Here is a 16484-nt window from a genome sequence, read left to right as displayed (position 1 = left end):
TTCCAATTGAACTGGTTTAGCGTGATTTTAGCTTTTGAATTACACAGAAATAGTACACCTCATATATAGCTCAAGGTGTTATATTTCACACCCAAGGCTTCAATATAATATAAAGTTGATTTCACACTGGTCCTAACAAAATTATATAATCAACTGTTACATTATTCTAAACTATTTATCGTCTTTCATTTAAAAGTTATTTTTTTGTTTCTGGCTGTAGGCTATTAATGCCAACGCATTTTAGATGTTTACAGACATACCACACCAACCCTTTTGTAAACTTTTAGCCCTCGTAATTTCTCTAATAATTCAGTATATACAACAGGCTCCCTCTATCCCCCGCGATCTACAACAATGTTACTAATCCCGAAAGTGCAACATTTAGGGAAATGTAATTTAAAAAAACGCGCACTCAACTGTTTAGAAATGTTGCTATTTTCTGGGCATATGCATATTAGCCTATGATTTGGTTATAACCCCATTTTCCGGTTATTGACAAGCAATAACTACAGAGCCACACAATAACCTAATAATAAAACTATACTTGATCATCAAATCAGCTGATTTATAATTTTTTTATGCAGTAAACTACTGCTTTGAGGACTTTCCCCTGATATAGCCTATACCACAATGATGTGCTAGTAGGTACTAGGAAAATCGGAAATGACATACTTGCTACCTGGTAGAACGCAATTAGCAAGTCTGACATTTCTGACTTTCCTAGTAACGACTAGAAAATCAACACATCACTAGTCCTGGTGAATGGATTCGTAATTCTGTCAAGCTAATTCGTTTAAACTCTTCATGTATAAATAATAGTTCACCAACGTGCGACTCCTCCCCTTCACACGCCTCCGCTTTAGTTCTCCCGTTAAATTCCACATGCCTGCCTGACTTAAACCACCCAAGGGAAGGGGAGGAGTGGCACTAGACAAGGACATTAATACTGTAACATAGTAACACAAGGGGGTAAAGTTGTGGAAGTTAGGGAAGGAATTGGTTTTCAGAAAGGCCATTAATTAAGTGGCTTGGTTACAGCGTGAGGAAAGGCCGAGACGCGCTTCCTGTTGGCTGTCTATCCTTAAGGAATATGAAACAGGAAAACTAGTAGACATAAGAGAAGGTAAAAAAAAAAAAACGTTAACGCTATCCGGTGCCTGTCTGTTGCTTCTTTACTGAATATGTCAGGGACACGGACAAGAAGAGGGACTGTTTCGGAACAGACTCGAACTGCGAGGGCAGCTGCTGTTGCTGAGCAGTTGCACCATGAATGCACCCTCTTATTGGAACTGTATGTAAGTATGTATTCGAGTGCAGCCTAGAGTGGGTGAAGTCTGGACAGGCTAGTGCATTTTGCTTCGCAATTTTTAACCTGTTATTAGGCCTACTGGTTACTTGACAAAACATGTCATTTGGCCAGTATTCAAGCCTATGCAAGGGATATGGAAGACTGGGATATGGAAATGTGTTGCTGCATGGACATGTATTGATTGATTGTGTGTGTGTGTGTGTGTGGCATCCGATCCAGGACTGGTGGTCCAGGAGTGTAGCTGGATAGGGAGGGGGAATGAATATGTGAATAGTCATGCACGCCCCATATAAAAACAATGACAGAGGTAGGCGATTTTCTGGCGCACGGGTCGATGTCCGGACATGCACGTTTTTCCATGTGCATCGCTTTTTCACTCAATGAATGACACTATGTGAATGATGGGGTGCGAATGATAACAGTATTCTTCATTTCCCGCCAAATAGCCAGATAAATCCTCCTCCAATGCGCACACACCTCAACCTGCGGACTCGGGCTCTTTGCTGGGAGGAAGGGAAACGGTTACGAAAGTAACCGTTACCTATCAGCCGACTAACTATAAGACAATGCTTTTGAATCACCACCCCAATAGCCTATTAGGCAATAAGGTCTCTACTAAGGTTATAGTAAAACAAAACAAAAACGTGTGATAAGGTTATAGTAAAAAAAAATACGTGTGAAACTAGATGTATATATATATATATATACACACACACGTTTTTTTTTTTACCGAAGTAAAATATCGAACAAACCCGTTTGAAAAACTACAACTTTACTGAAATTATTATCTTTGACACCAAAACTAACTAAAATAAAAACCTTAATGAAATATGTTCAGTTAAAAAATAAAATGGGGGCAAAAATCGAATGGGGTTTTCAATCTTTTTTTTTTACAGTGGTTTCAAGCTTTTGAATCTGATGGTTCACATTGAGATTGACTTTATAACTGAAAGGTAGACTCAGCAAGATGACATTGCCACAAACAGCACCATATTGGGCGTGTTTGAGTTGTAAGGCTAAAGCACCCGACAGTAGATGCAAGTCGAGGAGTAAGGCAGGGGAGGTGCATCTGCGACAAATGAAAATAGGACACTAATGTGTTTTTCCAACAGCAAGGCTCAAATCAACATGACAGTGTTGCCATTGATTATAAAATGTTTTCTTTATAATTTTGAAATAAACATGTATCTAAACCCCATATCACACAAACCAAAATCATAATATAATAGTGTGTGTGTACACATTGTACAATAAAGTAGAGAGTGAGAGAGCCTCAAATATCACATTTATTTTATATATCCACTGTACACAGATTTCATGGCAAATTGGTTCTTGTTTTTGGTCACATGGGTCAAACAAGAACACCCTAATGATTGGTTGACAATAGAGCCTTCACAATGCAGGAGGGATGAAATTGGTGAAGAGCAACTGCAGTCAAAACCTCATGCCCTTTGATTACATGATTTTTGTAAAGTTCATGCAGTCGACAGGTAGGCGCAAGTCAGACAACTTTTAACTCCAGAATGCAGCACAATTTGAAAGGTGGTGACCAACGATTGTCACCAACTTGACAAAAATGATCAGCTCGAACGTGCCCACTGAGATGAGCATGATGCAAGACTTTGCTCATACACAGTCACACATCATATTTGCGCTACAACGTGGTAGCTACGGGACCAAAACAGCAGAGAAGTTTTGCCTCGCGCTTCAACGCTCCTGATTGTTGCAAAAAATGTTCCCACTACTACTGTTCACTTCGTGCATCTACGTCATCTCGCTGAGTCTACCTTTAAACCTAACCTAACCTATGACCTGACCCATCACCTTAGGGCATTTCCATTTTAACGGACCCATGAACACCAACATGTAAAGTTCATAGGAGCATGTCAAATTGGGTGTCAAATGAAAGCTAAGAGTCTATATTTGTTAGAAATGAAGGCATATGTACATTTTTCAACCATTTTCCATCCTAAAAATGAGGAATAAGCAAAGGCTTTTATTTCTGGTCAAACAGATGGAAAAGGGGTCTTAGACAGCATCTAACATCTTAAAAAGATAGAGATACACCAAAACACAACAATGCAGAAGTAAAGACCCCTGCCAACTAATATCAACACTTTTCTATTTAGTTTTGGATAAATTATTTTGGTAAGTTTAAGAAACATTGTCATGTGCCTTGTAATTCCATTACCAAAACCACATATCTTGAAGATATTTTCTAATTTCTCTCCCTCATGAGGAGGGAGGATAGTGAAAGTTCACAGAAGTAACATGTAAAGGTAGACCTACCAATTCATTATAGTTTTCTTATTGATATCAAGTTTGTTCATTAATTATTAGTTGATTAAAACTTGTAGTTCTGTTACCAAATTGTAGTAATGGAATTACTGCAATTGAAATGGCGACAATGGAATATCAGAGTAGTCACAAGCCACAGTTGGGTCACCTGCTACTGTCCTCCCTTCCACTGGTATACTGCTATGTTTAGCTCATAATTGTTTGTTTTTTTCTTTTTCTGTCATCTGGTGGTCAAAGCAAGACTAGACAACCCCTCCCTCTCACGCTTCCTCTCTGCTGCTCTCCGTCTCTGCCTCTCTCTCTCTCAATCCAATTCAATTCAAGGGGCTTTATTGGCATGGGAAACATATGTTAACATTGCCAAAGCAAGTGAAGTAGATAATAAACAAAAGTGAAATAAACAATAAAAATGAACAGTAAACATTACACTCACAGAAGTTCCAAAAGAATAAAGACATTTAAAATGTCATATTATGTATATATACAGTGTTGTAACGATGTGCAAATGGTTAAAGTACAAAAGGGAAAATAAATAAACATGAATATGGGTTGTATTTAAAATGGTGTTTGTTCTTCACTGGTTGCCCTTTTCTTGTGGCAACAGGTCACAAATCTTGCTGCTGTGATGGCACACTGTGGTATCTCTCTCTCTCCAGTTAATGTCACTCTCCTGAGACCTACCATGACACCAACCCCCTACCCTCTTTCCATTTACAGTAACAAGTATCCTCATCCACTGAGCACCCACCAACACCGGACATCTATGGCTGGACCAAATCTGAACCAATCATAGACGTCTATGTTTCACAAGTTTGGACATCACAGTACAGCACAGTAGAGTTCAGTACAGTAGAGTACACTAGAGTAGAGTATTGTACTGAACATATGTACTGTACTGAACTCTAATGTGCTGTACTGTGATTTTCAAATTTGTAAAACATAGACATCTATGATTGGTTCAGATTCTTTTTTTTGGGGGGGGGCTCATTACAATAATAGTGTGTAATAGCCAGTGTGTAGAAAAATAACCAAATATGCTAAATAAGAATATTGCATATTTCTACCTGTGTAGCTATTCAGGATACATCACCATGAAGGGAATGATATTCATATGCATAATTATGCCTTTCTGTACACCACAGATCAGGGACCCATGATGTAATTCTGTTACCGGAGGTAAATCTATTTCACGTACTGTAGTTCAATATCCAAAATATATGTTTTTTCAAACTCAAAATGTCATGTCGTAGCTGACACCCCATTATTTCTGCAGAAATATTTTCAACTTAATATTAAACAATAGTTTTTGGAAAATGTGCTTAAACACCCACGGGAAACTTTATTATAATTCTGTTACCAAACTTTGCATCTGCACAGTTCTTCCAGTAAATGTGATTTTGTGAACTTTTCTGTGTAAATTGTTCAAACTAGTCCTTGTGCATAGAATCGAATGGTTTGTTCAACTTTGAAATCAATGGTTTTGGTTTGGCATACATTTTTTAAGAGAAAAATCAGAGTCAAAGCGTAATTACGTTACCATGGAATTGGCCCTTATGCATTACTTCCCCACAGTGCAAGAAGTGACATCCCAAAAAAACACAAAACTATACAACACATACATGTCTCCTAGCCTCCCACACATAGGCTTCTTTCTGTCCCTAACACTGAAACTGAAAATAAATAACATAAAAAAGAAATAGAAATGTTTTTATATTTTACTCAACATATACAGTGGGGCAAAAAAGTATTTAGTCAGCCACCAATTTTGCAAGTTCTCCCACTTAAAAAGATGAGAGGCCTGTAAATTTTCATCATAGGTACACTTCAACTATGACAGACAAAAGGAGAAAAAAAATCCAGAAAATCACATTGTAGGATTTTTAATGAATTTATTTGCAAATTATGGTGGAAAATAAGTATTTGGTCACCTACAAACAAGCAAGATTTCTGGCTCTCACAGACCTGTAACTTCTTCTTTAAGAGGCTCCTCTATCCTCCACTCGTTACCTGTATTAATGGCAACTGTTTGAACTTGTTATCAATATAAAAGACACCTGTCCACAACCTCAAACAGTCACACTCCACTATGGCCAAGACCAAAGAGCTGTCAAAGGACACCAGAAACAAAATTGTAGACCTGCACCAGGCTGGGAATACTGGATATGCAATAGGTAAGCAGCTTGGTTTGAAGAAATCAACTGTGGGAGCAATTATTAGGAAATGGAAGACATACAAGACCACTGATAATCTCCCTCGATCTGGGGCTCCACGCAAGATCTCACCCCGTGGGGTCAAAATGATCACAAGAATGGTGAGCAAAAATCCCAGAACCACATGGGGGGACCTAGTGAATGACCTGCAGAGAGCTGGGACCAAAGTAACAAAGCCTACCATCAGTAACACACTACGCCGTCAGGGACTCAAATCCTGCAGTGCCAGACGTGTCCCCCTGCTTAAGCCAGTACATGTCCAGGCCCGTCTGAAGTTTGCTAGAGAGCATTTGGATGATCCAGAAGAAGATTGGGAGAATATCATATGGTCAGATGAAACCAAAATATAACTTTTTGGTAAAAACTCAACTCGTTGTGTATGGAGGACAAAGAATGCTGAGTTGCATCCAAAGAACACCATACCTACTGTGAAGCATGGGGGTGGAAACATCATGCTTTGGGGCTGTTTTTCTGCAAAGGGACCATGACGACTGATCCGTGTAAAGGAAAGATTGAATGGGGCCATGTATCGTGAGATTTTGAGTGAAAACCTCCTTCCATCAGCAAGGGTATTGAAGATGAAACGTGGCTGGGTCTTTCAGCATGACAATGATCCCAAACACACCGCCCGGGCAACGAAGGAGTGGCTTCGTAAGAAGCATTTCAAGGTCCTAGAGTGGCCTAGCCAGTCTCCAGATCTCAACCCCATAGAAAATCTTTGGAGGGAGTTGATAGTCTGTGTTGCCCAGCAACAGCCCCAAAACATCACTGCTCTAGAGGAGATCTGCATGGAGGAATGGGCCAAAATACCAGCAACAGTGTGTGAAAACCTTGTGAAGACTTACAGAAAACGTTTGACCTCAGTCATTGCCAACAAAGGGTATATAACAAAGTATTGAGATAAACTTTTGTTATTGACCAAATACTTATTTTCCACCATAATTTGCAAATAAATTCATTAAAAAATCCTACAATGTGATTTTCTGGAGGAAAAAAAATCTAATTTTGTCTGTCATAGTTGAAGTGTACCTATGATAAATTACAGGCCTCTCTCATCTTTTTAAGTGGGAGAACTTGCACAATTGGTGGCTGACTAAATACTTTTTTGCCCCACTGTATACATTTGTGGTTCATGTACATATATTCACGATACAGCCCACAAATATACTAATGGTTTTCAACTTATCGATCACCACACAGTCATTACTCGTAATAATGTATTGTAATCGATCATGACAGTGAAGAGCTTGCTGTCTCTGGTTTGCCGTACCTTTGCCTCTCCCTCTAGACAGGCCTATACATTATAGGCCTATCCTTCAAAGTTCATAGCTCACTCCACTGCTTCCTCTCTAGCTGCCTATTACAAACCTATATACATATTTACATTTACTTGACCATTGCTCTTGCATAAGCAGAGCTGCCTGATCAATGTTACACGGTAATCATTCTAACGCACAGGCACAGAATCATTTTCACGGTGGTCAGAATGTTAGCACCTTGGTATAATGTCGTGTCCGGGGGCCAGGTACTCAATGGAGTCACAGCTCTCTCACTATACTCTGATATAGATGCAATAGAATATAATAACTTCCAACCCCACTCTCTCTCGCTCGCACACGCTCACACACACACACACACACACACACACACACACACACACACACACACACACACACACACACACACACACACACACACACACACACACACACACACACACACACACATCCTGCCTGTAAGTCCCCCTGGAGTGAAGTTGGGGAATGTTGGTTCTGGTAGTTGAACCAGCTATCCAGTTGTACCACTAACCTCTGTTCCAATGGGGCCAGGGCAGATGTTATCCAAACCACAATAGGGTTCAAACATTTGCCAGTTGTTGCTCATCAGAGAAAATTGCTAGATTACCATTGGAAAATGGTCAAACAGTCTCTTTACTGCCACAGTCCTTTAGGTCAGCTCTTTTGTACTTCGTCAACTATTGCACAAGCAGTTTGGTTTAAATGCTAACTCGGAATGAGTGACTTATGCATATATACACATTTCTCATGGCCACAGCTTCCATTTACTACGGTGTCCCTATTCTGACAACCTCAGCCTACGGAGCAGTTAAACGTGGTGTCCATGGTGGCTGTCATGGAAATGTACTTTTAAACGCTGCTAATGTGTTTTTTCTTTACACGCCTATCATCCTCTTCTTCCTCTCCACCTCCACACTCTCTCCATCCCTCCTCCTCACTCCCCACTTCAGAGAAAAAAGGAGACGTTCGCCGAGGAACTCACCAGCGGCGGGGACCGCCTGGTGACCGTGCCACCACTCTCCTCCCAGCTCTCGCCGAATGACATGTTGTGGCGCCTCTACTCCGCCCTGCAACAGTGCCGGAACCTCCTGGAGCATGCCATTGGCCGGGAAGAGGGTGTGGGAAACGACAGGAACAGGACCGAATACGAGAGCCAGAAGAAAACCGTGAGGGACCGGCTGGGGCACCTGCTAGAGAGCACACGGCTCCTCCTGGCGGACGGAGCTGGAACTGCAGCCTTCACTCCTGATCCGAACAATACTGAGGTACAGAATTACCGGTGTATGGTAAAGTTGCCCCTAGACACTGATCTGGGGTCAGTTTTGAATTTGCCCCACTAATGGTTAATATACAGTACCTACTGGAAACCCTCAGTAGACCCAGCAGGCCTCATTTCAATACTTGTAAAATAACTGTAAAATCCTACTTGGAAGTCATCCTTGATCTGACATAGCTGGTGTGGTGAACATAATGTAGTGTAAACCCTGATGAAGGCTATGGGACAAAACATGTTGGTTTTAACAATAACAAGGCATTTTATCAACTGACACTCTTCCAAGAGTTGCTGAATTTCCTCTTCACTTCCTCAATTCATGTACCTTGGTTGGATAGCGAGGTTCCTCAATTCATGTACCTTGGTTGGAGAGCGAGGTTCCTCAATTCATGTACCTGGGTTGGAGAGCGAGGTTCCTCAATTCATGTACCTTGGTTGGAGAGCGAGGTTCATCAATTCATGTACCTTGGTTGGAGAGCGAGGTTCATCAATTCATGTACCTTGGTTGGAGAGCGAGGTTCATCAATTCATGTACCTTGGTTGGAGAGCGAGGTTCATCAATTCATGTACCTTGGTTGGAGAGCAAGGTAGCGGCAATATTCATTTCCCTTTTTAGTGTAAACCAGGGCCACGTATAGACGACAGATAAGACTGGTGGAAACATTTTGCTTTCAGATATCCCTAATATTTCAGATCAGTGATGAGTTCAAGGAGGAGAGGAAGAAATTAGGCTTTTGTTAACAACTTATGATAAGCTTATAAAACTGTTTATGTAGGGACTGTCCTTTCTAGTATAAACAAACGGATTATATGACATAGTTTATTAATCATAGATTGTTATTCATTATTTATATACGGTTAGGACAAATCAGTTGTTTACATGTACTGTAGAAATGCAGTGGGGTCCGAAATGATTGACACCCTTAATAAAGATGAGCAATAATGGCTGTATAAAATAAGTAATTCGAACACTGAGCTATATTGTATGCTCCACAAAATTGGGAAATTATATTATTTTATACTAATACAATTGCTTGGAAAAATACATTTTGTTTAACAGGTTTTTTTTTAATTCTCTCAAAAAGGTGTACCTCACCTTATGACGATAACAGCACTTAACCTTTTAAAAATATATATATATGCCCTGGAGAACACATTGGGAGGGATCTTAGACCATACCTCCATACAGAATCCTTCCAGATCTTTGATTTCCTTCATGTGCTCTTATGGATTGACCCATTCAATTCAAACCACAGATCTTCACCACAGGTTTTCAATGGGTTTCAAATCCTGAGACTGAGATGGCCATTGTAAAATGTGGATTTTATGGCTAATTAACCAATTCCTTGTGGATTTTCAAATCAAATCACATTTTATTTGCCACATATGCCGAATACAACAGGAGTAGGTAGACCTTACCGTAAAATGCTTACTTACAAGCCCTTAACCAATGATGCAGTTTCAAGAAAAATAAGAGTTAAGCAATGATTTACTAAATAAAAAAATAAAGAGTAACAATAAAATAACAATAACGAGGCTATATAAAGGGAGTACCGGTACCGAGTCAATGTGAATTTGATGTGTGCTTGGGGTTATTGTCTTCCTGGAAAATCCACTTGCAGCACTGGTGTGCGTGGCCAAAGACCTAATTCTCATGTAATCTGACCAAAGCACCTGTGCTCTAATCCAAGTGGCAATTTGTTTGACATTTGTAGAGCTCTTTGGGCACGCACACCAGTGATGGTGTTGGCATCGAAATGAGAATGCATGAGCAGAAAATAATCCCATACCTACTGTAAAATATGGTTGTGTATCTTTGATGTTCTGAGGCTATTTTGCTTCCACTGGTCATGGGGTCCTTGTTAAGGTCAACGGCATCATGATCTTTACCCAGTACTAAGGCATTTTAGCCCAAAACTTGGTTGACTCTTCCAGGAGGCTAAAACTTTGCCGCAAGTGGATCTTGCAGCAAGAAAATAACCCCAAGTGCACATCAAAACCCACAAATAAATGGTTCAATTGGCCATAAAATCAACATTATTCTAATGGCCATCTCAGTCTCCGGACCGGAAACCCAAATCAAATCAAACTTTAGCCTCTAAGGTGCAGGGTTGAGTAACCGGGTGGTAGCTGGCTAGTCATGGCTATTTAACAGTTTGATGGCCTTGAGATAGAAGCTGTTTTTTCAGTCTCTCTGTCCCAGCTTTGATGCACCTGTACTGACTTGAACTTCTGGATGATAGCGGTGTGGACAGGCTGTGGCTCAGGTGGTGGATGTTCTTGATGATCGTTTTGGCCTTTCTGTGACATCGGGTGAAGTAGGTGTCCTGGAGGGCAGGCAGTATGCCACCGGTGATGCGTTGGGCAGACTGCACCACCTTCTGGAGAGCCCTGTGGTTGCGGGCCGTGCAGTTGCCGTACCAGGTGGTGGCGCCTTCTTCACCAAACTGGACCATTTCAGATTGTCAGTGATGTGTACGCCGAGGAACTTGAAGCTTTCCACCTTCTCCAATGCGGTCCCGTCGATGTGGATAGGGGCGTGCACCCTCTGCTGTTTCCTGAAGTCCATGATCAGCTCCTTCATTTTGTTGACGTTGAGGGAGAGGTTATTTTCCTGGCACCGCTCCACCAGGGCCCTCACCTCCTCCCTGTCGACTCTCTCATCATTGTTGGTATTCAGGCCTAATGCTGTTGTGTCTACAGAAAACCTAATGATTGAGTTGGAGGCTTGGGTGGCCATGCAGTCATGGGTGAACAGGGTGTACAGGAGGGGGCTGAGCATGCACCCTTGTGGGGCCCCTGTGTTGAGGATCAGCGAAGTGGAGGTGTTGTTTCCTACCTTCACCATCTGGGGGCGGCCCGTCAGGAAGTCCATACCTAGTTGTACAGGGCGGGGTTCAGACCCAAGCCCTTAGCTTAATGATGAGCTTGGAGGGTACTATGGTGTTGATGGCTGAGCTATAGTCAATGAACATAATTCTTACGTAAGTATTCCTCTTTTCCAGATGGGATAGGGCAGTGTGATGGCAATTGCAACGTCTGTAGATCTATTGAGGCGATAAGCAAATTGAAGTGGGCCTAGGGTGTCAGGTAAGGTAGAGGTGATATGATCACTAGCCTCTCAAAGCACTTCATGAGGATAGAAGTGAGTGCTACGGGGTGATAGTAATTTAGTTCAGTTACCTTTGCTTTCTTGGGTACGGGAACAATGGTGGACATCTTGAAGCAAGTGGGGACAGCAGACTGGGATAGGGAGAGATTGAATATGTCCGTAAACACTCCAGCCAGCTGGTCTGTGCATGCTCTGAGGACGCAGCTAGTGATGCTGTCTGGGCCAGCAGCCTTGCGAGGGTTAACACACTTAAATGTCTTACTCTTGTTGGCCACGGAGAATGAGAGCCCACAGTCCTTGGGAGCGGGCTGTGTCGGGGGCACTGTGTTATTCTCAAAGCGGGCGAAGGTGTTTAGCTTGTCCGGGAGCAAGACATTTGGTGTCCGTGACATGCTGATTTTCCCTATGTAATCCGTGATTGTCTGTAGACCCTGCCACATATGTCTCGTGTCTGAGCCGTTGAATTGCAACTCCACTTTGTCTCTCTACTGACGTTTTGCCTGTTTGATTGCCTTACGAAGGGAATAACTACACTGTTTGTATTCAACCATATTCCCAGTGACCTTGCCATGCTTAAATGCGGTGGTTCGAGCTTTCAGTTTTGCGTAAATGCTGCCATTTTTCCACGGTTTCTGGTTTGGGTAGGTTTTAATAGTCACAGTGGGAACAATATCCCCTATACACTTCCTGATGAACTCAGTCACCGCGTCCATGTATATGTCAATGTTATTCTCAGAGGTTACCCTGAACATATTCCAGTCCCTGTGATCAAAACAATCTTGAAGTACTTCCTGTTTGAGTTTCTGCCTATAGGAATGGAGGAGCAAAATGGAGTCGTGATCTGATTTGCCGAAGCGAGTGCGGGGGAGGGCCTTGTAGGCATTCCGAAAGGGGGATTAACAGTGGTTTTACCAGAGTGAGTGCTACTGTCAATGTGTTGATAGAACTTCGGTAGTGTTTTCCTCAAATTTGATTTGTTAAAATCCCCAAGTACTAGAAATGGGGGCTCAGGATATGTGGTTTCCAGTTTGAATAAAGTCCAGTGTAGTTCCTTGAGGGCCGTTGGGGCTGGCTTGAGGGGGAATATACACATCTGTGACTATACCCAAAGATAATTATCTTGGGAGGCATACAGTCGGCATTTGATTGTGAGGTATTCTAGGTCGGGTGAACAAAAGGACTTGAGTTTCTTAATGTTATCACAATCACACTGTGAGAATTGAATCATGAAACATACACCACCGCCCTTCTTCCCAGAGAGTTCTTTATTCCTGTCTGTGCAATGTACTGAGAACCCAGCTGGCTGTATGGACGGAGACAGTATATCCAGAGAGAGCCATGAATCCGTGAAACAGAGCATGTTACAGTCCCTGATGTCTCCCTGGAAGGAGATCCTCGCCCTGAGCTTGTCTACTTTATTGTCCAGAGACTGAACATTAGCAAGTAATATACTCACAAGCGGTGGATGGTGTGCACGCCTCCTGAGTCGGTTCTAGAAGTCCACTCCAAATACTTCTTCCACGCCAGCGACGTCTTGGGGCAGCCTCTGGGATAAGTTCAATTGCCCTGGGGGGTACGAACAAAGGATCCAATTCGGGAAAGTTGTATTCCTGGTCGTAATGCTGGTGAGTTACCGCTGCTCTGATATCCAAAAGTTATTTCTGGCTGTATGTAATAACACAAAAAGCATTCTGGGCTAATAATGTCATGTAAAAATTTATATATATTACAAAGTTGTTTTGGAGCAAGAAGCAGAGCTGCCATGTCTGTCGGCGCCATCTTGCTATATCATTGAAAACCTGTGGTTTGAATAGAAGAGGGCAGTTTATAAGTGCAGACGAAGAATGTCAATGAGGAATGGTCTATGATCCCTATGTTTTTTCCAACTTATGAAACATTTTAGAAGAAGGTTCAGTGCTGTTATGGTCACAAGGTGAGCTATTGAGAACAGAGGTGTCAATCATTTTAACTCCTACCCTTTTGAAAATAAATATTACTTGATAAACAAAATCTGTCTCTGAGCAAATGTATTATTATAAATAATCTATTTTCCCATTTTCTTTAAAGATACAATATAGCTCAGTATTTTAATAATGTATTTTATACAGTCATGTTCTCTCATCTTTATCAAGGGTGTCAATAATTTCATACACCGCCGTATGTTCTAGTACAGTGTTTCCTCTATCTATTCCTGAGGCACGCCCCGGGTTTGACCAGGTATTGATTAGTCCACCAGTCGAACCGGGTGTGCTAGAACAAAAAAATACAACCCTCTGGATCTCCGGGGAACAGATTGGGAAACACTGTCCTAACACATCTCACTCTATCCCTCGCTCTCTCTCTTCCTCTCCCTCACTCTGTCTGCTCTCACTCTCTGTCTCTGACTGTCCCTCCCTGACCCTCTCTCTCTGCCCCTCCCTTTCTCTTCTTCTACACCCCTCTCGTGAGTAGATAGATGGTCCGGTGAACGGCAGCCCGTTTGCGCTAAAGCTCTGGATCTACCGCATCTTCAACGAGCTGGAGCACTGGACACTCGCCGCCTCCAAGACCCTGAAGGCCCTGCACCCCGACGGAGCCGCCCCCAAGGAGCGCAGAACGAGGGGGAGGGCAAGAGGGAGGAGGACCCGGAGATGAGATAGTAGAGATTGGGAGAGGTAGCCTGTGAGTGAGGAAGGAGAGAGAAGGGAAGACAAAGAAAGAGAGGGATGGGGGGAGAGGAGAGGGAGAGGAGAGGAGAGGAGAGGAGAGGAGGAGAGGAGAGGGAGAGGGGGAGAGGAGAGGAGAGGAGAGGAGAGGAGAGGAGAGGAGAGGAGAGGAGAGAGAGAGAGAGAGAGAGAGAGAGAGAGAGAGAGAGATAGAAAGAGGTACAGATGTAAAGAAAGAGAGAGAGGTTAACAGATTGAGAGGATGAGGTGGAAGAAGAAAGGAGGCATGCAGGAGTCAGGCTGAGAGAGATGGAATTAAGAGAAAGAAAAGAGTGACAACAGCCAGTGGAAGTATAAAGATTCTGTGAAAAGAGGGAGAAGAGTATATGTTAAAGTTAATAAATATACACAGTGGTGACATGGACACAAGAATGTGTGACATAAGTGTTGATTTTGAAGCAATTTTGGTCATTCGAGACATACTAGCGCTGTAGCTCCACTTGCTGCTAACAAACACAGGACACTGGGTGTCAGGTAGCCTAGTGGTTAGAGCATTAGGCCAGTAACTGAAAGGCTGTGAGTTCGAATCCCCGAGCTGACAAGGTGGAAGAAAATCTGTTGATCTGCACTCAAGCAAGGCGCTTAACCCTAAGTGCTCCAGGGTCTCCATCAATAATGACTGATACCTGGCCGTGTCTCAAGGGGAGTGGGATATACAAAAAAACACATTTCCATTTCACACCTCACACGTATACAAGACAAACATAAGCAACTTCTATTTGACCTTTGAATAGGACAAATATAAGCAACTTCTATTTGACCTTTGACGAACATAGAATTAATGAGTTACATAGACTGTTCACCACTTGATTTAATCCCTTTAAAATCTTCGATTCAAGAGCTTGACATTCTATTTTTTTTTTAAATAATCTTTGTAATTCAACAGGGTTTGATGCAGCAAAATGTGAGTTAAGGAATTACTGAAGAATTTCTGCTGTTTACACCTGGTATCAAGATGTGTTCTCTGCCTGGTTTTGCTGCCTAGAGTCAAAGGATTCTACCATCACCTTCCTTTTGCCTACTCCAGACATACTACGGCCAGTGTTTCAGAACATTTCATTTAGTCTCCTCCCACTTGACACACACTGGTTGAATCGACGTTGACTTCACGTCATTTCGTTGAACCAACGTGGAATAGACATCCAACTGACATCTGTGCCCAGTGGGCTGTTCTCCCTTCATGTTAACTGAATGGCAATATTCCTTCCAAATCTAATGTGATCATTAATATCAGCGTGATCTTGATTATAACATTTAGTGTGGTTATTGTAAGAGATTTGGTTTGGCATTGCCTTAAAACTTCAAATCTGAAGATAATGGAGTGTAGATTTCCGGTTCAAGACAGCGGTTTATGTGATACCAATTTCTGATCCTTGTGGGCCGGCATCATGCATTAGATGGAAATCTTAATACCACAAATTGTTTCACATTTAAGATGCATCCCAATAGTCTTGAATGACTTCCTATCTATTTAGAGACCACAAACAATGTGACATAGGCCATTTTGGGGTTATGACAATGTATGAGAAAGGGTAGGCTATTTCATTAAGTGTACTTTCCCTTTAAAGCAGATCTTGGGTCAGTTCTGCATTTTTCCCACTAATGGTTAAGGTTAGGATTGGGGAGGGTAAGCTGATCCTAGATCTGTACCCAGGGGAAATTTAGTCCCAGAACATTCCATTACTTACTGCTGGATGGTAATCTCACAGAATGTGCCTTGAAGTGATGTGATGAGTTTAGCTGTGCCCTGCTCTCTGTGCCCTGCCCTCTAGTGGCGAGTAGAGGAACCAAAACAAAACATCCCAACTGTGCAGCTCCTACTAGAGAACCACTGGGAATGCAGGCTTTTGCTCCGACCCTGCTCTAACACCAGACTCTGCTAATCCAGTTCTGAATCTGTATAAGACAGAAAAATATATATATTATTATACATTTTTATAACCCAATCATTACTATATGACCCCCATTGAAACCGACCCTTATGATATCAGTGCGTAACTGGCAAATTGGGAGGGGTGGGAGGAGGGATGTTGTTTAAACATGTTCGCAGCTCATCAGTAGAATAGGTGTGTTAGTGCAGGGTTGCAGCAAAGGCCTGCACACAATAGCTCTCCAAGAGGAGGTATGGCCATCCCTGTTCTTGTGTGTGTGACTTTTAAGGAAAATTGAAATTGCCAGACTGGATTGTTTGTATTACCTTTGTAGACTCAGATGCACTGTAGCAAAGTCTCCTCCATTTTTACGCTGACTTAAATATGCATGGTTGCTGGAGCAACTAA

General features: G+C 42.1%; 1 protein-coding gene across 2 annotated transcripts; it reads left to right on the top strand.

Moving 5' to 3' along the window:
* The first annotated feature begins 854 nt into the window (after positions 1-854).
* LOC112231758 lies at positions 855-14218 on the top strand. Of its 2 annotated transcripts, none has more exons than XM_024398524.2 (3): positions 855-1295; positions 8066-8380; positions 13952-14218. In XM_024398524.2, exons 1-3 carry the CDS (start codon positions 1182-1184, stop codon positions 14132-14134), a joined length of 612 nt encoding a protein of 203 aa, XP_024254292.1. In that variant the 5' UTR covers positions 855-1181; the 3' UTR covers positions 14135-14218. The 2 variants fall into 2 exon arrangements, with proteins under 2 accessions (XP_024254292.1, XP_024254293.2); XM_024398525.2 differs by lacking the exon at positions 855-1295 and adding an exon at positions 4701-4783.
* Positions 14219-16484: the final 2266 nt, after the last annotated feature.

This window comes from Oncorhynchus tshawytscha, linkage group LG34, assembly GCF_018296145.1.
Source record: "Oncorhynchus tshawytscha isolate Ot180627B linkage group LG34, Otsh_v2.0, whole genome shotgun sequence".
Lineage (NCBI taxonomy): Eukaryota > Metazoa > Chordata > Actinopteri > Salmoniformes > Salmonidae > Oncorhynchus > Oncorhynchus tshawytscha.
Note: the sequence above shows the minus strand (reverse complement) of the source record. Positions and strands in the feature narration are given on the sequence as shown.